Source organism: Amblyomma mixtum, chromosome 3 (genome assembly GCF_055824585.1).
Source record: "Amblyomma mixtum isolate Tamu chromosome 3, ASM5582458v1, whole genome shotgun sequence".
Taxonomy (NCBI): domain Eukaryota; kingdom Metazoa; phylum Arthropoda; class Arachnida; order Ixodida; family Ixodidae; genus Amblyomma; species Amblyomma mixtum.
This window is the reverse complement of record NC_143014.1, coordinates 172124903-172145206: the sequence shown is the minus strand read 5'-3', so window position 1 is coordinate 172145206 and position 20304 is coordinate 172124903. Positions and strand designations below refer to the sequence as shown.

The window sequence follows — 20304 nt, the reverse complement described above, 5'->3', positions numbered from 1 at the left end:
CGTGTAAAAAACACTGCGTTCGCAAAAAAAAAAAAAAGCATTACGGTGATTAATGGCAAGCCAGGTGTGTTAAATGTTCCGTTTTAAAATTGGTTGAATAAGCATGGGGGATCAGATTACTTGGCTACGGGTTCCAGTCTTTCGCTGATATTGATAATGGCGAACTGTGCTGTTCTAATGCACGCTTGAAGTTGGGCATTATATTGTAAAAGAACAGCGGCGCGGACATCTTTTATTCTCGTCATGAAAACAAGAAGAGCGTATCTAAACCGCACCAAGCATTCAAGGCATGGCCACCACACTAATTTCTGTTGGATGAGTCTGCAGCTTTAATGAATACAGTTGGAGAAGTTCGGCATGTAGTTCCCTGGAAGAAAATTCTCACTTCGACACTTTTTATCACAGGGAGGGTTTTTTTATTGCGCATATTCAGTAAATCCTTTCAAGGCTTACACGCATAATATAGATCATTACACGCTGGCTGGTTTAAGGCTGCATCGAGATTTAATAGGAGCGTCCTTCTATCTTTACCTATCGTGGGTTTCGTCAGGAAGCATTTCTGCATTCTGGTTGAGTGCTTGTAGGGCGCAGTGTGCGTCAGAATATTGTGTCTAATACTGCACCGGTTTCTTTATTTTCAGACGTTCGCCCAGCGTACGATAGGCGTCGTTGCATGGATTATGCCAGTATTCGTGAGCTTGTCCACTTTCGGGGGCTTGAATGGAATAATGTTCACGATTGCAAGGTGAGTACATGCACCGACATTACTCATCGTAGGAAAGCAGCATCTTGATAGCAAGTAATGCCCGCAGCTGGAGGGTGGGCTTGCCGAAAACTGTTATTTTGTCGTTGGGTCCTTTTCGAAAGCTGTAAATTCAGCTCCCGACTTCGGCAGCGAGTTACTAGAAGCATAATCTTGTAGGAAACGAACCGAACTGCGCTGCCTGAGCTCTTTGATGCGGCAAGTGGCGGGTCAACGTGTTTAAAGCGAGCTCCTCTGCTAGGCAAGCTCGTGTAGTTTCTGGGTGACTTTTTTACTGTCTGCACTGGCTGTGATGTGCCCCAGATTCTCCGAGCTAAACAGACAGCTATATGTAAGACAGCGCCATTGTCTGTTTAATCCAGATGGTCTGTGTGGATTTAATGTCATGAAGCGGCGCGTGGGCTGTGAGGGACGCTGTAGTGGAGGGCTCCGGATTGGTTTAGACCACCTGGGGTTCTTTTAACGTGCACTGACATCGCACACCATACAGATGCTTTTATGCGTTTCGCCCCCATCGAAACGCGGCCGCAGCGGTCGGGATTATATCCTGCTTCCTTGGGGTCAGCGGCTGAACGCCAAAGCCGCCATGCCACGGCGGCGGGTCGGTTCAATAGAAATTAAATTTAAGTATTTCCTTTGGAGATGAACGAACAGGGAAAGGTAAGTAATACGCTCTCCATATGGAACTAGACACAGAAAACGAATGTAGTAACAGGGAAAAAAAGTAAGGTCGCAGCGAACGGGAATTCCTTCTCAAGGCCCATGCTAAAAAGTGAGAATTCCAGCACGTCACTCTTGTGCAGTGCTCTTGTGCCAAGTGCGAATAGTGAAGTGAAGTGAAGTCTTTATTTCATAACAAAGTGTACAGAAAGATACTACGCACTGTTCCAATTAAATGCACTGTGTTAGAGAAAGAATGACATGGAGAAGATGTTCTGCCGCAGCAACTCTAGCAACGGCCAGATACTCTGAGAAGCGTTGCCAAGCTTTTCTTAGGGAGCGCTGTTTTTCCAGAGCTGTAGCAATTTGTATGAGACGCCGTGGATCATTTAGGCGGGGCGGACTGTTGCAAAACCAGTGTTCACTCCCCTCTGTGGTGGGGTGCTTGTCATAAGAACTGTAAATCAGCTTTACCTTTAAAGCTCTGATTGGGGCATGGTTGAGGGCTGCTCAACTTTACTGAGTTTTTGCACGCTGCCTTCAGACAGTTGTGTATTTGTATTTTCGTCTAAGCCGTACTTCAGTAAAACCGCTGAAACGGTCCGCATGCTTTTTTAATGGGGCTAGCTTTTACGTCATGCACCTTTTTAATTTTTACGTTACAGTTTCGGTTTGTGCCGAAATCGCTAAAGCACACAGTCTTCTGCCTTTGCGACAATGCCGACGCCTTTCTCTCTTACTTTTTTTTATCATTCGTGCCTTATGTTTCACATGCGTGGCGCGGAGAGGAGGATGAAACGGGGGCTTGTAAGGGAGCATGTCCCTACCGCCGATACCTGAGGAACTACATGTTAGGGACGAAAATGAAAAGTTAGACACTAGAGGACAGCGTAGAAAAGAGAAAAGAGGAGAGGGTAAGAAGGGAAACAATCTTTCAGACACGTACAAACGGATGAAGAGCCAAGTGGAGCCTGTCAGATAAACAAGAGAAATGATAGGGTTGGTCGTTTGCTTTGTTTATCTGTCGGCGTGCGTGTGAAAAAAAAAATCTAAATGCGCTATTATGTTTCCATTAGATAGAAACCGGTCCATTAGATAGAAACCGGCTAGCATAGAAGCACACCTCGTTAAACGAGGAAAAAGGGTTAACGAGTGTAACAATCGCAGAGCAAAGCGTCTCCCTGATTTGTGGAGTAGTTCAGCACTGTTTAAAGAAACGCCCAACCTTGCATTTTGTGGCACTTTGTTTTTGGTTATTAGAAGTGAGGCACCAAAAAAGGTCGACGCGCAGGTGTCAACGTGTCGCTGCTTAGTCAGTGTGTTTTCATCAGCTGCGCACCCTTCTTGCTCATAATTTTATTACCGTGGCCATTTTCAGGTTATTCTTTATTGGGGCCCTTGAAGGACACCTCCCCATGATATTCGGAATGATACACACCACGAAGCTCACTCCTACGCCACCTCTCTTGTTGTCTGTAAGTCCACTGTTTTGTTCTTCGTTTTATTTCAGAGTGCTTGCAAAAATATTTCCGCCATACAATCCTAACCCTTGGTGGTATTAGTAGCAATTTATGACGCGAGTTCTACAAAAGAAAACAGCGAATGCGATAGGAATATGTAGTGAGAAAAAATGAGTCTAAAATTCACTGTACCTGAGGCAGGAGACAGACGTGAAAAAAGAGAAAGCTAGATATGAGCTACTTCTTTTCATATGAGGCAATTCTTTTCAAAGCCATTGTAACTGTTTCTTGAAGGAGAACTACGACGCCCCTGGCGTTATTCATCGAGGTTTTGCGCATGCGTTCAAAAATCCGAGCAATGGTTTGGTTTGGTTTATGGGGTTTAACGTCCCAATGCGACTCAGGCTATGAGATACGCCGTAGTGAAGGGCTCCGGAAATTTCGACCACCTGGGGTTCTTTAACGTGCACTGACATCGCACGGTACACGGGCCTCTAGAATTTCGCCTCCATCGAAATTCGGCCGCCCCTTCCGGGATCGAACCCGCGTCTTTCGGGTCAGCAGCCGAGCACCATAACCACTGAGCCACCGCGGCGGCTTAAATCCGAGCAATGAAAAGTAGCCGCTCTGAGTACCGCCAACAGCATTTGCTTGCACATTTAAGCTAATTACATATAGGAGCTAACTTCACTATGCGGTTTAGCACGGCAAAGTTTCGCAGGCACATGCGGATCCCGTTTTCATTACTTTGACGGCCGCGCTAAGCTTCTGCGGCTCAGACTAAAGAGGTTAAGAAACTGAATTGTGTACAGTACGAACTCATACATTGTCCGCGCCTCGCGAAATTTCAGCTTTTAGAAAAACTTTATTGCTATAAAACGAGAAATATGTACAAACACTGCTTGGGCCAATGGTTCCAAAGGCTAGTGGCTGGTCCAATACAAAAATTACTTATACTTTCAGGCGCAGAGGATTAAGGGCTGAAGATTTGATGATGATGTACGAAGCAGTACTACTGTAATAGTGCACATTTAAGAAATGCAACGAAATGCAAACTATGGAGGAGACTACAAAAAAATCATGCAAGCACATAGATTAACACGGTCAGAAGTTTAAAAAAACTAGAACATCAAAAAAAAAACAACTGAAAACTAGGTGTCAATGCAGAATTTACAAAGCGAGCGTTTCAGACAGAATTTGAATAGACATGTATAGTCGGCGAACTACGGACCGGAAAATTACGAGGAACTTTAGCGGCTAAAGTGGTGAAAGGCGAAAGCCTCAGTGCTGCATTCTGCTACGCGATTGTTCACCGCACATTTTGTTGGTGCATTAATTAACTGCCAATTAATGACGCTTAAGCTTCGCCCTTAGGAGTGGAACGCGGCAGCGTGTTGTAGCGCTGCCACGGAGTCCAAGGAACGCCACCACCCGTTCGGTGCGATGCGTTGCCCTTTGAACGCAACACTTTTTGAGGAAAGGTAATGGGGCTGTAATTCTCTGTCATCTCGGTGGACACCTGAGCCGCGCTGTACAGGAAGGGAGGAAGTGTGAGTGAAAGAAGAAAGAGGGGCCGTAATGAAGAAAATGAAAATTGTATTTGAGGAAAAAAAATTACGCATTAACCGCCTCACATATCTCAGTAGACACTAGTCGAAAAGTGTATTTGAGGAAAGGAAGTTGCGCAGTAACTGTCTCACATATTTAGGTGGACACCCGTCGAAATTCGCACGCGGTGACGTCACGACAATTTGACCAATCTGAAATGCGGACAAATACGCCTCGCTCGTCGGTAAATTGGTTTTTGAGGAAAGGAAATGTATTTGTCTCTTATATCTCGGTGGACACCTAAACCTCGCCGTAACGGGAAAGGAGGAAGATGGGAGTGAACGAAGACACCGTATTCACTAGACGCACCTTTGTTCATTCCAAACCATCGTGCTTGAAAGAAAATGGCGATATAAAGGAAAAAAAAAAGAAAATGGCGGAGTGGTAGCGCGCTCGACTCGCATTCCGGAGACCGGGGTTCGATTCCCAAGCTCGGCTAATTTCTTACTCGGTTTTATTTATTTATCTGGTCTGACTATAAAGGTTAATTAGACTAATTGGTTAAGTAAGCAATTAACTAAACTCAGTCAAACTTATTTGGAGCATCACTATACGATCCCTTTAATTGGTTGCATGGTTAGTAGCCAAAGTACAATTGGCCCCGTTTGAAATTCGCGCACTGTGACGTCACGACCGTTTCGACCAATTGAAAAGCGTGACATTTCTGTCGACAGCTCCTGCTTACAACGATGAGGCATTAAAGGCTTCCGCCTTAAAATACGGTATAGTCCGGATCGCGCGGTGGCCTCGTTTTACTTACTGCTTTAGCCATGTCTGTCCACTGTCAGGAATGAGGTGATTGGCGTTAAGTGCGGGTTCTTCGAATGCGCCAGCAATAGACTGTTTGTGCTGCTACGCGCATGATACTCGCCATGTCTTTCAGTTGCTTACCGGCTGTGTACCCGCGTGCGAACTGCAAAATTACTTCTATTTTCATGCAAATATGAGGCACATGCAATTTTCTTCCATGTGCCGAAGTCTGCTTCATGAACATTGAAGCTTTCCTAGCGGTGAGCCGTGTTCTCGATCGGATCTACGTTGAGTGCGCGCCATGTCACTGCTCCGACGGCTAAGTGGAGGCTGTTCGGCTCGCGCTAAGTTCAAACCCGCTGGGGTCGAAATCTGCCAGCTTAACGCTTCCGTTGCTTTCCGCAAACAACGTCGCTACACGCTTACTCGGAAGCGGACCGTTCACGTTTCCGGCTTTCCGGCTGCTCCCACGTGCATCGCGGTGGAGCACGTGTTCGCCTAAGCAGGTACGCCGGCCTGCATCGCCACGATCGCCGCTAAACCAGCGCAGTCCTCAAATAGATTCGACATGTATTTCGCCATGGACCTGAAGTATAATCTAAAATTTTAATTATGAACATCCTATCTGCTCTCTTTGTCGGTAAAAAAAAAAAAAGAGCCAGCAGCACGTTTTTTACGAATTACCACGAACAGTTGTTCTGCACGGTGAGATGCGTAGTGTGCCGGGTACTGGCGCTCGATCCCGTTCTCTGCACTATAGAGTTCGGTGCAGAACCTCAGGAGGCGCAGATACTAATAATAACTTGTTTAAATTACGAGCAGATCGAGCTGGCAGATTACGAGACTGTTTACCAAGTGCGAAGCGAAGGAACCGAGCGAGTGCGTATCTCTGCTGGCGTGCGTCGTGTCGCATGCCGCCGTCGCTTGCATGCAACCTTGTGCGAGTGATAGCGGTGCGCACAACCGGGCGTGAAGACGCCGATATACGTCATTTGTGGGAGTGCAGATTGGTAAGAGTGGGCGAACTTCTCTTCGCAGATCATTGATAGTCTCAAATGTAGTGCGTAACTTTGCGCTCAAGAGCGCGTGGTAAGCAGCATGTCTGGCAAAAGCATTACTTTAGCCATGCGCCTGCAGCGACATCTGCCGTACCTTTACTGAGAATCTGCTGGGTAGGTGGCACGTGCCTCTAGACACTTCGTTTTAGAGCACCTTTAAAAAAAAAAAATAAGTACAGGCTGAAAAACTGCGGACGCCCAGTGTAAGCACGCGGCAGCAAAATTAAAATTTCACTGTTTTACGAACTCACGTTGCCAAACTTGCCTTCAATGGCCATCTAAAGCAGGTGCAAGTAAGCATAATTTACGCGCATTTATTGCTACTGGCATTGACATAGCTGACTCGGTCTTTGTATTTGCGGCGCCTATTTTTTTGGTTGAGATATACACTAGCAGGTCATTTTCACACTTATCAAAATTTGTTCTTTACATTTCAAGCTACCGAGCTCTTGGTCGAAGTTTGTTAATTTGCAAAAAAAAAAAAGGATGACAAAACTCGAGAACGTAGAGACTTGTCTATGCGCAGACGCTAAATAGGCGGATAAAACTTTACACTGTATCTTCGCATAAAAAAAAAAGCTTAGCCAAAGAATTGTCTAATGCGGTCTCCAGCTTGAAGTCTGCAGATTGCCCAAAACTTCAGCGGAGGTGCAGACCTGATGGTTTATGGTTTTATGGGGTTTAACGTCCCAAACGACTAAGGCTATGAGAGACGCCGTAGTGGAGGGCTCCGGAAATTTCGGCCACCTGGGGTTCTTTAACGTGCACTGACATCGCACAGTACACGGGCCTCTAGAATTTCTCCTCCAAAGAAATTCTAGCCGCCGCGGCCGGGATCGAACCCGCGTCTTTTGGGTCAGCAGCCGAGCACCATAGCCGCTGAGCCACCGCGGCGGCGGTGCAGACCTGAGGGAATGGCGTTTCTTTTATTTTGTTGCATTAATCATGGCCACAAAGAGTGTTTTTTTTTTCTGTCACTCGTGCGCATTGTCAAAGTTGCGGTCGCTTACGCGTTTTTCTTTTTTGATCAATTATAAATCATGCGCTCACATTAAGGCTCTATGCGCACAATTGCGTGCATTGAGAATTAGCCATTTTTTCTCGAAGTTTTCAACAGCTAGAAGTGATTTCTTTGTTCCAGAGCCCTTCATATGCCAAAGAGGATGCTTTTTGTGCCAACTATCGAATGCAGTAATGCGAGAGGAGGTCGAGTGGTGGTGTCTAATGTGAGCCTGTGTCGCAGTGTGCGGTGGCGCTGCTGATGTTTGCGACTAGCGACATCTTCGTGCTCATCAACTACCTGAGCTTCAACCAGTGGCTCTGGGTGGGCGTCTCCATTCTGGGAATGCTGTGGTTGCGTTACAAGAGACCGAACATGCACCGGCCCATCAAGGTGAGAGCGTCGCCCTGTACAACAGCGGCGAGAATGTGCGCTGCACACACCCAATTCACATCAGCGTATTACGGCACGTAAGACGGAGGGAAAGATAGGAATATGGCGCTGCTAACAACAACGGGTTTTATTACACGCACACGTGCATCGGCAGGCAGTGCGCAGCGAGATGGTCTGCCGCACGAGGAGAGGACCTTGCGCAAGTGTTCATTCTAGCCGGCTAGTCAGCCCGACCAAATTCTTGTCGCAAGATAACGGGGAACTCTAAGAACTCCCCTTTCGCGCATAGTTGGAATGGCGCCACAGTGTTTCTTATCGCAGCCCTAATTTGCGCGTCCATCGGAATCACTTGCACGCGAAATTTAAAGAAAGTTCCACTCGAGCCGCAGAGAAAACTGCTTCAAAACCAAATCCGTTGGCAACCTTTTTATGTTTGCGGTTGATCCAAAACTTGTGCGGAAATACTACAATCTTTAGTTTTTTTTTCTTAGACATCACTATCGTAATCGACATTTCTGTGGTTTTTAAGCATGCTGCTGTTCACAGCCGACAGTCAGTACTGTTCATAATGAGTTGCCAAAAGGTGCGAATCCTGGTTGTTGTAGTTGCGGTTCAGAAAGCACATATGCTAAAGTTTAGTGTGGGGGGTTCCTGAAGGTTAAGGGGATTATGCCTTGGTTTAGTAATTTATTATGAACTTAAACACATCTTCGAGTGGCTTGCTTGCTAAGAGCTCACAGCATCAGCAGACATAACTATGAAACAGAGTGCGCGGTCTAAAAATCGTATGGTTCCATTATGAGGGACTTCGTGGGTCGGAACAAGGGGTTCGACGCACTCACTAAAAACTGGAGCAGCATCAGACATTCCAGAAGCAAGGCAATTATCGCAATGTAGTAGTACCATGTAGTCAGAAACGTAACTTGAATTTTTTGTGACACTTGAACTGTCTAAATAGGCACATAGTCTTCTGTCATAAAATGACACAAATACACAAGTACATCCCTCAAAATCTGCCCGAGATGCGAATCAATACTAATGCTATTTCTATTCGCAAAAGCTAAAACATCTCATGAGGCGGAGGTGAAAGCCAGAGGAAGCCGCAAGAGTGTCCGAAAAACTTCCTAGCGTCAACTCTGTCTCATTTTGAAAGTGCACGATACCCTAATTGTCACTGGCATCTTCTGAGCGTAGTAGTTAATCTTGGAGTGGGATAGGCGAAGCAAAAGCACGCATCTTCGTTAAGATGGATGACGTATCTCTCTCTAAAGTCAAGGTGGATGCACTTAAGGCTTTACGAACGCTCTAAGTTGGGCGTTCTGTGCACAAAATAACAAAACACAAGCTGGATGCAAGTTATATACTGCGTGTGAAGCAGATAGAGGATTCAGTTTATATAGTCTGATTCGGCTATGCTAAGCAAGCCTAGATGCCCTTTCAGAGTCTTGATGTACGAGGGGGTACCCAAAAGAAACCGGACTTATTTTTGTTTGAACTTATTTGTTCACATTTTAAGCACAGACCTTCAATCTCCTTTGAAGTATTCCCCACTTGCAATGATACGCTTGTCGAATCTTTCATTCCATTTTCCAAAGCATTGTTTAAATTCATCTTTCGTGATGCTTGACAGTGCCTCCGTCGTTTTTTCCTTCACCTCAGCAATATCAGCGAAACGCTTCCCATTCACCTATTTTTTCATTCTAGGAAACAAAGAAAGTAGCACGGGGCAAGGTCGGGAGAGTATGAGGGTTGAGGAATAGGGGCCATGCCATTTTTGGTCCAAAATCGTCGTAGAGACAGGGCTGTGTGAGCAGGGGCATTGCCATGATGGAAAAACCAGTCACCCGACCACCACAAATCTGGCCGCTTCCACCGCACACTGTTGCCCAATCTTTTCAAAACATCCAAGTAGAAAGCCTGGCTAACTGTCTGACCTTGCGGAACAAATTCGCAATGGACAACTCCTCTCACGTCGAAAAAACAAATCAGCATTGGTTTGAGGTTTGGTTTCACCTGACGAGCTTTCTTGAGGCGAGGTGAATTTGAAGTTTTCCATTGGCATGATTGTTGCTTTGATTCAGGATTCGATTCAGGAACACTTGAGTTGTCCCCATAGCATCGTCCTTGTACGTCTTTCTTAATATTTCAAGAGTTTCCATTCAACTTTTTCCTAGCAAAATTCAGAATTTCATCGGCGCACGCTGTTCACGAAAATCAGCCATTGCAAAAACGACATTCACACAAAACAGTCGTCACTCTAAAACTCTGCCTAAACTAGTCTGACCTCCTTCAACGACGGCACTCGGCTTACTGACTCTGGAATGTTCGTTCTATGCGGTCCTAGTGGCAAAACGCAGTACCACAGAAGCTTTGCCGACCAAAAAATTTAGTCCGGTTTCTTTTGGGTACCCCCTCGTATGAAAATGGGTGTTCGCGAAAATTGGTCCTATTTTTTCTGCCGGCCAAGTTTGCTCGATATTTTCCCGTGGATGGTCGTTTTATGATCGCTAGCTGGAATGAGCTCATGACATTAAGAACAACCTTCACGGGGGCTTTTATGCGTTCTCATTGAATGTAAAAAAAAAGCCTTTTGCTGCCGTCTCCTACATAGATAACAACTACTCTCTCTAGAAGAAGCTATTGGCGTTCGCGTTAACGCGTGCTTTCGTAAAGAAACAGTCATGACGATAACCTTTTAGACCTCTTGAGGCTTTGCAGTTCTTCGGCCTTCGAACGCCTCGTGAGGGGCTTTAATTTTATGGAGAGAACCGGAATGTGCAGTGGTTATTGTTTCGCCAGGATTTCGAGATACATAGTTCGATTTTACAACGGGAATCTATGCATCTGTTTTTTAGCTTCAGGTATCGACTGAAGTTTAGTGTATTATGGCAGCGACTTCCCTGTTTGTGGAACTGCTGATGATGTTCCGGTTTTTAGTTGTTCATCATCATCCTGATTGCGCCCACTGCAGGACGAAGACCTCTCTCATAGCTCTCCAATCAGCCCTGTACAGATTTTTGGACCCAGCGATATGATTTGCCTTTTATTTAGTACCTCTAACCTATTGTTTTGGCACATGTAGCCCCCATAATGGAGCAATTAGATTTTTAAACCGCAGAAGGGTCATTCCACGCCAAATTTCCACGCCAAATGACCCAGACTTCGCCCTCAACTATCTTCAGTTATTTAAAAAAAATCACTATATGGTGTCACTGCGGTAAACACTCCCCGCAGCTGGTTTTGGTGGGAAAAGCTTTTTGTGCCGTGGCCACCATTTTGAGTTCACAAATGATAGCAAAACGCAGCCGCTGTCTAGTGCAAAGGACCACGTTGGGCAAACAAGCAGAGAGATGCCTGAACGAAAGCAGACAAAGTGGAAGGCAAGTTGGTTGGACATAACCGACGCAGCACGAAACACGAGGACAAGACGAGCACGCGGACACAGCGCTGATAGACGGAGAAAAAAATAGAAGCACACGGACATGGCGCTGTGTCCCTGTGCTCGTATTGTCCTCGTGTTTCGCGCTGCGTCGGTTATGCTGAACGAATGGTTATGCTATCTCTTCAAAAACACGCGAAAAACTGCTATACAGGCCGCCCTGCTGCGCAGTGCCTATGTTGAGGTTGTGGGCTTTGCGCAATGGCGAGCGTGTGGTTTCGAATCACGAGGATGAGGTGACCAGGGAAATAAAAGAGGTTCTCGACAGCAGCTTGAGGGCTAGCAGATGCTTGAGCAGCATCGTGGTAATTTCGCCGAAGAAAACCTCTTTCTTGCTGAGAAGTGCAACGCCGCGGTGATTGAGTTTCGAGGGGAATGCAATGCCTTTAAAGGCTTACATTTTATTTGCCATCGCTTCATTCTGTTTCGTTGATATGTTGTTGCGCGTAATAAAAACTGAAGTTGTTTATAGCGCCCTGTTCCTGTCTCTCTCAGGCCATCTTGTATGTCGTCCATGGGCAAGCACGCCAATATGATGGAGTGACTCGCCAATCAGCCAGTAGCTTTGAATGTCTGTTTATATTGTTACCGTTGAACTGGTTACTGAGGAAGTCAATGAATCGTGAACGAAGAAGTTGCGGTGCGCTGGACGACGACGACGTTGTCAGTGGGTAGTTGGGCCCTCGGAGTCTGAAGGGTGAGCGTGCCCTTGGCCGGTTGGTGAGGATCAGCAACAAAAAATTCGGTACGCGACGAGACACTCTACTACTTCTTTATAAGACCTATGTACGGCCAATCCTTGAATTCGGCTCCGTTCTCTTTTCTGGGTGCCCAAAGTACAAGCGTGAACCCCTGTTTGTTATGGAGCGACGCGCTCTGCGCCTTTGCTTAGGTCTGCCTAAATCAGTAGCTAATGCTGTGCTGTACTTGGAGGCGCGAATACCTGATCTCAATTCCCGGTTTGAGCTTATCACTGTGCGGACATTTTTAAGGTTTTTGGAGCCTGTTCCTGGATTGGCTAACCCTATATTTACAACGAACCCAACTCTCTTCTTTGGTACTCCCTGGCCTCGGTATAAGCTCCCTCAGGTGGTGTTCACTAACTCCCTGCTGTCAAATATTTCTGTTTCAATGAGATCTTTAGTACTAGTCAACCACAGGCGGGCTGACACGGCAGTCTCCTTTGATAACACCCTCCCAAGGAATGCTAAGAACCTGCCCGCCAATATGTTAAATGGGCTCATAGAGGAGTACCTAGACAATTTTCCTAACCATATTGCCGTCTATATAGATGCCTCCCAGCAAAATGAAAAGGCCGCTATTGGTATTTACTCAAGGGCTCTTGATTGGAGCTACTCATTTCGGGCCCCTGACTATACCCCTATTTTTGCAGCTGAGTTTCTGGCCATTGAGTTGGCCTTAATAAGGATTCCCTGCAGTATCACTCGGGTTATTATACTCTCAGACAACCTTTCTGTTTTGGCAGCGCTCGAAACCTCGAGTGATACTCCTATGAGCCGTTCCCTTCAATTTTTTATTCCTCGACATGTTTCAGAAGTTCGCTTTCACTGGGTCCCTGGGCACTGTGGCATTGTTTCTAATGAGAGGGCTGATTTTTTAGCAAAGTCTGCCCTTGATGGTCCTATTGTCCCTTTCGTCCCAAATACTGTTCACCTGACTCTAGCACGCTTTCAGCGATTCCAGCGTTTCCACACCTTGAGCCATGAGCCTCTCCTCGCTGCAGCGGATTTTCAACACCTGGCATTTCCTTGGAGTGTGCGGATGTGCAGTTCGAGGCAATCTGAGGTGTCCATGACCCTTTTGCGCTGCAGGATACCGCGGCTAAATCTTTATTTATGCCGATCGGGGCTTTCGATATCCAACCTTTGTGAGTCTCGTGGCGAAATTGAGTCTATAGAACATTTTTTCCTCTCCTGCCGGCGGCTCGCTGCTCTCCGTAGAATTTACTTGGAGATCCCCCTCGCTCGGCTTGGGCTTCCTCTATCTATTCCCATTCTCTTATCCTTCGGGGCAAGCGCCAAGGGATATGCCCTGAAACCAGTGTTCGATTCTATTCACGATTATATAATTTCATCTGGTAGATTCCTCTGCTAGAATGTGAATTCACAACTTTTCTTTCTCCGTATTTTTTGTTTTGTACAAATTCTAGCTCTGCGTCCCAAAATTTTAGATTTAAATATACTCCATTCCCTGTACATGAGTGCGTTTGTATCCGCTATGCACCCTGGCCAATCCCCCGCCGTGGGTATGTGCCATTCAGCCCGAGGATATCATCATCATCATCATCATCATCATCATCATCATCATCATCATCGTCTGAGCTGAGTGCTGGCCATCTCAGCGCAGCCGCCAATACAGACTTACCGTAACCGTAATACCGTAACATCCCTGTAACAATATTACGTATGATAAGCCCGAGCCGTAAGTTAACTGGTAGCGTAAATGGAAAATGTCACTTTCTCTATTGACTTACAGTAATGAGCAGTAAAATTCTGGAGGTCATCTTATGAAAATCTATTGCAGGCCTATGAAATATTTTATATGTACATTTATATATTTGTTTTAATACTTCTTGTATATATTATTTGCCATTATCATTATTTATATATTTGTTTCATGCTAGAAAAGAACACTGTAAGAGTTGGTAGTCTTCGTTGTTCATTGTAGGCTTGCCGATGGCCTTGAGCGAGATGTTAGACGAGTTTTTATGTGACATATTGCCTCAAACACAAATGTGGAGCATCGATTCTTTCGTTGCATTAATCGTTCCGCTGTTGGCATGAATATTTGCTGTTGTGCAGTTTTAAGGGAAATAAGTACTGCTGTGTTCCATCTATTATCTCTTGCGCTGTAGCCTACTAATGTAGTTTTTTTTGCACTTTATAGTATTCAGCATTGTATTTGCTGCAGTACTGGCGCCTGGCACTTTGCCTTTGATTATGGGCGGCTGAGCCTTCAGACAACGTTACGGAGAATAAATGCTGTTCGCATGGTAAAGAAATAGGCGTAAGAAAACAAAACGAAATTTGCGATGCAGTTTATTGAGGTACTTTGCTTTGTTTGTTTCCTTTTGATCTGTTGACAATGTGCACCTGCCCGCAAACTTAACACGAATGCTCGAGCTCGTGGCTTGGACTGACATTAGCGCCGCGGAGCGTTGGCCGCTTGATCCGAGACCATGTTATCATCATCTGGTGCAGCCGTTCAGCGTGTTCTCGAACCCAACGGTCAACTCTCCGCAGCGTTGGAGTCAGTCCAAGCAACGAGTTCGAGCATTTGTGTCAAGTCTGCGGGCAGTGGTACTTCTTTCACGGTGCGACTGTCACGAACCGTTGTGTCCCATAACGCAGACGGGACACGTTACGGCGACAACGGACACTCCTGAACAGACGCGTCTAAGGAGCGTTGTTTTGAGTTTTACCGTTGTTAGTTTCGCTTGAATGCGATGTGCTGGCTGCATTTTGAAGATTGTGCCACATCAGGAAAAGAGATCATGCTTGGGTGAAATGTGTCATACTGAAGGTTGCATGTGTTTCCCGGCTCAGTTTAGAAATGAAATCAGACCTGACGACATCGCTTTCTTACGCGTAGAATTACCCTTAAGCGCGGTGTTTCAGCTCGGTCGACAGAATATGCATAAATAAATTTTGCATTTTGCATGCTCGTAAATCTCACCGATTGTAAAACCTGTAGCCCTCTTTGGAAGCTGCCTATAAATATATAAAGTACAGAGACAAACGAAACGCGGAGCTATTGTATTCTCTTTTGGCAATTTCAATTTGCTGGCACAAAAGTGGAAGCGAAAGATTCCCCCCCCCCCCCCCCCCAATCCCTTTTTTTTCTGTCTCGAAATACTGACCCTACCTTTCTTAACCGTTTACGCATTAGAACGGTGCGGTATTAGCCAGCGTCGTGGTTATGGTAACTTGTACGTCTGCACGTCGCAGTTGATGGACTGGGAGCGGGTACCTCAATTCACGAACCGTTCCTACATTCGAGGTGCTTTAAGAATACGGCCCATGTTCTTCTGGTGGAAGCTGCAGCGTCCGCTGCAGTGACGAATAATAGCTCAGCGGGCTATAGGTGATTTGAATCGATGGCAGTTTTCTTATTAGGATTGAGGCGTCGAAACAGTTCGAACAAACGCGCAATAATTGCGCATAGAAGTGACGCCCCGTCTATCAGCACCGGCGGGTATGCAGATCTTGCCGCCTGCGGTTAGCAATGCACACGGGCTCCATCCAGGAAGCATTCGCGAGGTGTCTGCAGTGGGTTCCACGACTGCAACACGACGAACGGGACGTAAAAGAAGGAAAACTCAGGGACACAACACAGTGCTGTACTGAGTGTTTCCTTCTTCTGTGTCCCGTTCGTCGTGCTGTAGTCATGAATTATCGTCGTCAACTCGCCCAACAACTTACTCTGTATGGGTCGCACTCAGATAGCAGTTCGCTTGATCGTTCCTGTTCGGCCGGCGCCTGATGATACAGGGCACTACGGCACGGTGGTATCTCACAAGGCTCATTTATAAGCGTTCCTGGAAGTGTCAGATGGAACACACTCTCTGTGTTTTAGAATATACGCTCACATCCATTTCCTTACGTAAAGGTTTAGTTATATGGTGATTCCTTGTTAATTGATCAGTTCTCGGGGTGACTTTCTACTCGAGAAAAAAAGTTACAACAAAAATGCGATGCATAGAATGTAAACTACGTTGCAGCGGCTGTCGAACTTCCTGGGCTGTCAGCTGTTTAATAGAGCGTGTATTTCGTCACTTTCAGGGTGGCCGCGCAGAGGAGTTTCCTAATGTGAATAAAAGAGGCGAGGCCTATGTAAATGTACCACCTTGAAGTTAGGTAGCGAAACTGTGCGCTTTTCCAGTCACTAATTTATTGGAAGCTGTTATGCATTATCGATCTGTTCGGCAAGACCGACTGCTGCACCGCCTGACTAACTGCAGCCGCAATAAAAGGTAGTGCCAGTGGTCCTTGAGTGGTAGGCGTGGGGGTACTTTGCATAACTGCATCATTTGAACTCAAACGACGCCACAGCAGCATATATACCATGCTAGTGCCTATGCATGAGGTATCGTCTTATAATCACTTGACAATTTTGGGTGACAGAGAGTGTGTGTGTGTGTGTATTTCACAGAGTGCTCCTCACGTGGAAAAAGAATCAAGGCATACTTACTCTCGGGCCAGGGCTACTGCTTTATCAAGCTACTTATTGAGTCAGTTTTATATATGCGTGCCTTCAACAAGGGTTCTGTGCAATCAGCATGCTGACAGTCAATACGGCGTGCATGTGGCGCATTCTCGCGTTGACCCCATGCTCAACACTGCAGGTTGAGACGGTTCATAATCATCATCGTCAGCCTGACTACACCCACTGCAGGGCAAAGGCCTCTCCCATGTCTCTCAAATTAACCCTGTCCTTTGCCAGTTGCGGCCATTGTATCCCCGCAAACTTCTTAATCTCATCCGCCCACATAACTTTCTGCCGTCCCCTGCTACGTTTGCCTTCTCTTGACGGTTATAACAATTAATATATATATATATATATATATATATATATATATATATATATATATATATATATATATTGAAAGGGGGTTTCTGCACAAATGGTACAAGGCGTGGTGTTCACAGCGGGCGACACAAAACGGCGAGCACAGAACGGCGGGCAGCGCAGAAGACGGCCAGTCCAACCCAAGCGATCTCGTGCAGCGCGGCGGCACTTCGTCTTTCAGCGACGCTTCGTCGTCGTCGGCGCTCCGGCAGCGATCGGCCTAGGCGGTATCAGGCGCGGCCGTCGTGGTTCGCTACAATTGCCCCGGGAACGAAGATTAGCCATCCTGGCGACTTATGGCAAGGTCAAGAGGAGCGGGTCGTAGTAAGTCTTAAGGCGGCTGACGTGGACGGTTTCTCGGCCGCGATGGCGCAGGTCCGAAGAGGGGTTGAGCGGCTCCACGATGTAATTGACAGGCGACGTTTGCTGGACGACGCGATAAGGCCCGTGGTATTCCATGCGAAATTTTGATGACAATCCTGGTGGTGTGCCGGGAACCCAGAGCCAAACTAGGGATCCAACCGGAAAAACGTGTTGCCTGTTAACGTTATCGTGGCGATGCTTTTGGTGGCCTTGGGATTCAGAGGTAAAAGAGCGCGCCAACTGGCGGCAGTCTTCTGCATGCTTTGCGACTTCGGAGAGAGGCGTCCACTCGCAGGCGTCAGGAGTATAAGGTAATATGGTGTCCATCGTGGACGACGGCTCACGCCCATACAGAAGGAAGAAAGGGGTAAAGCCGGTGGTTGATTGCGTGGCGGTGTTGTACGCGTATGTCACGAAAGGAAGGACGGCATCCCAGTTGGTCTGATCTGCTGCGACGTACATCGTGAGCATGTCTCCGAGAGTACGGTTGAAGCGCTCGGTGAGCCCGTTAGTTTGAGGATGGTAGGCCGTGGTGGTCCGATGTACGATGCGACATTCGGTAAGCAGAGCTTCAACGACGTGTGAAAGGAAGGCGCGGCCTCTGTCACTGAGCAGCTCGCGCGGCGCGCCGTGGCGAAGGACAAAATGGTGCAGCAGGAACATAGCAAATTCGCGGCTATAGTAGCAGCAGGAAGGGCGGCCGTCTCGGCATACCGGGTGAGGTGTTCGACGCCAACGATAATCCAGCGGTTCCCAGAGACCGTACAGTGAAGAGGGCCGTAAAGGTCGACGCCAACGCGATCGAAAGGACGTGCTGGGCATGGGAGTGGTTGCAAGGGGCCGGTAACACGGAGAGTAGAAGTCTTCCGCCGCTGACAGGCGATGCAAGATCGGACGTAGTTTCGAACATAGGCGTACATGCCGCGCCAATAGTAACGCTGAGAAATTCGTTTGAATGTTTTCAGCACACCAGCGTGCGCACACTGAGGGTCAGCATGGTAAGATGCGCAAATTTGGGATCTTAAATGGCGGGGAATCACGAGAAGCCACCGCCGACCATCAGGCATGTAGTTGCGGCGGTATAGAAGGCCGTCCCAGAGGGCAAAGTGCGGAGCTTGACGCCGTAAAGTTCTAGAAGGCGCAACGTTCTGTGATGAAGACACGGCGTCTATGAGGGACGCAAGCCACGGGTCTTTCCGCTGCTCCGCAGGCATATCAGCGATGGTAAGAGACGAAAGTACGGGATCGGTCGCCGAAGAGCAGGCAGCGTCGCTGGGAAGGGAAGATCGAGACAAAGCATCGGCGTCCATGTGCTTACGGCCGGAACGGTAGACGACGCGGATGTCAAACTCTTGAAGGCGAAGAGCCCACCGAGCGAGGCGACCGGATGGATCTTTAAGCGACGATAACCAGCAGAGCCATTGATGGTCCTTGACGACGTCAAACCGGCGGCCGTATAGATAGGGTCGGAATTTCGTTAGCGCCCATAGAATAGCTAAGCATTCCTTCTCCGTAACGGAATAGTTGGATTCAGCTTTGGTAAGCACGTGACTCGCATACGCAACTACGTATTCTTCAAAACCATCTTTTCGCTGGGCCAGGACAGCTCCGAGGCCAACGCCACTCACATCCGTATGGACCTCGCTAGGTGCTGTGGGGTCATAGTGTGTGAGTATCGGCGGCGATGTCAAAAGATGGCGCAGGGTAGTGAACGCTTCGTCGCACTCGGCCGACCAGCCAGATATGTCATTGGGCCCGCTAAGTAGGGCCCGCTAAGAAGTCCCACCCGAGAATCACGTCGTGGGAACAAGACGGCAGAACCACGAACTCAACACTGTACAAAATGTCGGCAATGACGACCCGCGCTGTGCATGCGGCCAAAGGTGCGATCCTCTCTTCGGTAGCAGTCCGAAGCGACAAACCAGAAAATGATGTTGTCACCTTTTGTAACCGACGGCACAGTCTCTCATGAATCACTGACGCAGCAGCACCCGTATCGACAAGCGCGTACACAGAAAAACCATCGACTGAAACCAATAGAATGTTCGCGGGAGAAAATTGAGGCCTTGAGCTGTTTGAAGAGCACGCAGTTCTTGCCTCGGGAACTGCGGAATTTAGTTTCCCTCGTCAGCAGATGTAGGACGACGGCGCATTGGTGAAAGTGAACGGCGACGTGGGGACGGGGATCGACGGGTCGTATACGGACGATCGTCAGTGGCGTAGGCTTCCGGAGGTGGAACAGAACGGAGCAGCTGAGGTGAGCAAGCAGGAGGCGCAACCGCTAGACCATGCGGCGACGACAGTGGCGGGCCACATGTCCGGGGAAGCCACACGAAAAGCATATAGGACGATTGTCCGGTGTACGCCAAGGGTTGTAATGTGGCGAAGGGGGAGGATGAAGCGGAGCTGCTGGTGGAGCAGGTGCCGGGCGCAGAACAGGCTGACGAAGTGGTAACGCCGGAGGCCGTGCAGCCACGGCGGCGTACGTCAAGGGCGCCGCCACAGGGGTGGATTGGCGATAATGGGCTGCGGCGCCGGCGTACGTCAAAGGAGGGGCGGAAGGAACTTCTGGTAGAGAAAAAAGAGCTTCGGCCACTTGTTCGCGGATGACGCGCTGCAGCGAAGGCACAAGAGGAGATGGAGCATCAGGACTCGGGTGGACAAGAGACAGCTGTCGAGCAACTTCCTCGCGGACGAACTGCTGGATCTGGGGCAGCAGTAGCGACTGGTCGGAGTCGGACTGCAAAGCGGCCAGCGGCCAGCGGCTCCGGATGCGGGAGTGGAGAGCGAGCGAGGAGACGGCGCTTGCGGAGTTCGTCGTAGCTCTGACAGTGTGCGATGACGTCGACGACGGTTGCTGGCTAGGGCGTCCGCAGAATTTTTTGCAGGGGGGGGCCCCGTTGGTGCCCCGGGGGGGGGGGGTATGTTCGTAGCAGAAAGGCGCTATTTGCGGAGTAAATTTATTTATTTATATATAAATAAAAATTAAACAAAATGCACACATGAAAGAAAAATTACAAACAGCAAATTAAAGCGCGGCTAGGAGAGGTACATTGGAGTTTATCAACGAAGAAACAACTAAAATTAATAAAAATGCAAAAAGATGCTATATCACTTCGTGGAGAAGAGTGCTCAGTCTTGCTGCATACGGGTTCTCGACTCACCCGGATTGATGACCAGCACACAGCACAATATGTTCACAAACACGCAACTACAGTCAC

At 47.8% G+C, this 20304-nt stretch overlaps 1 protein-coding gene across 2 annotated transcripts in view; it reads left to right on the top strand.

Moving 5' to 3' along the window:
* The window catches only part of LOC149352723 (large neutral amino acids transporter small subunit 2-like), a 93450-nt gene that overhangs the window by 50147 nt on the left and 22999 nt on the right, over window positions 1-20304 (top strand). For both annotated transcript variants that reach the window (XR_016290840.1, XM_089581927.1), the window contains exons 6-8: window positions 642-745; window positions 2802-2898; window positions 7543-7692. Coding sequence is in view for 1 of the 2 variants with exons in the window: in XM_089581927.1 (XP_089438053.1) it covers window positions 642-745; window positions 2802-2898; window positions 7543-7692 (351 nt within the window). In the remaining variant the exon portion in view is untranslated. The remainder of the gene's footprint in view (window positions 1-641; window positions 746-2801; window positions 2899-7542; window positions 7693-20304) is intronic.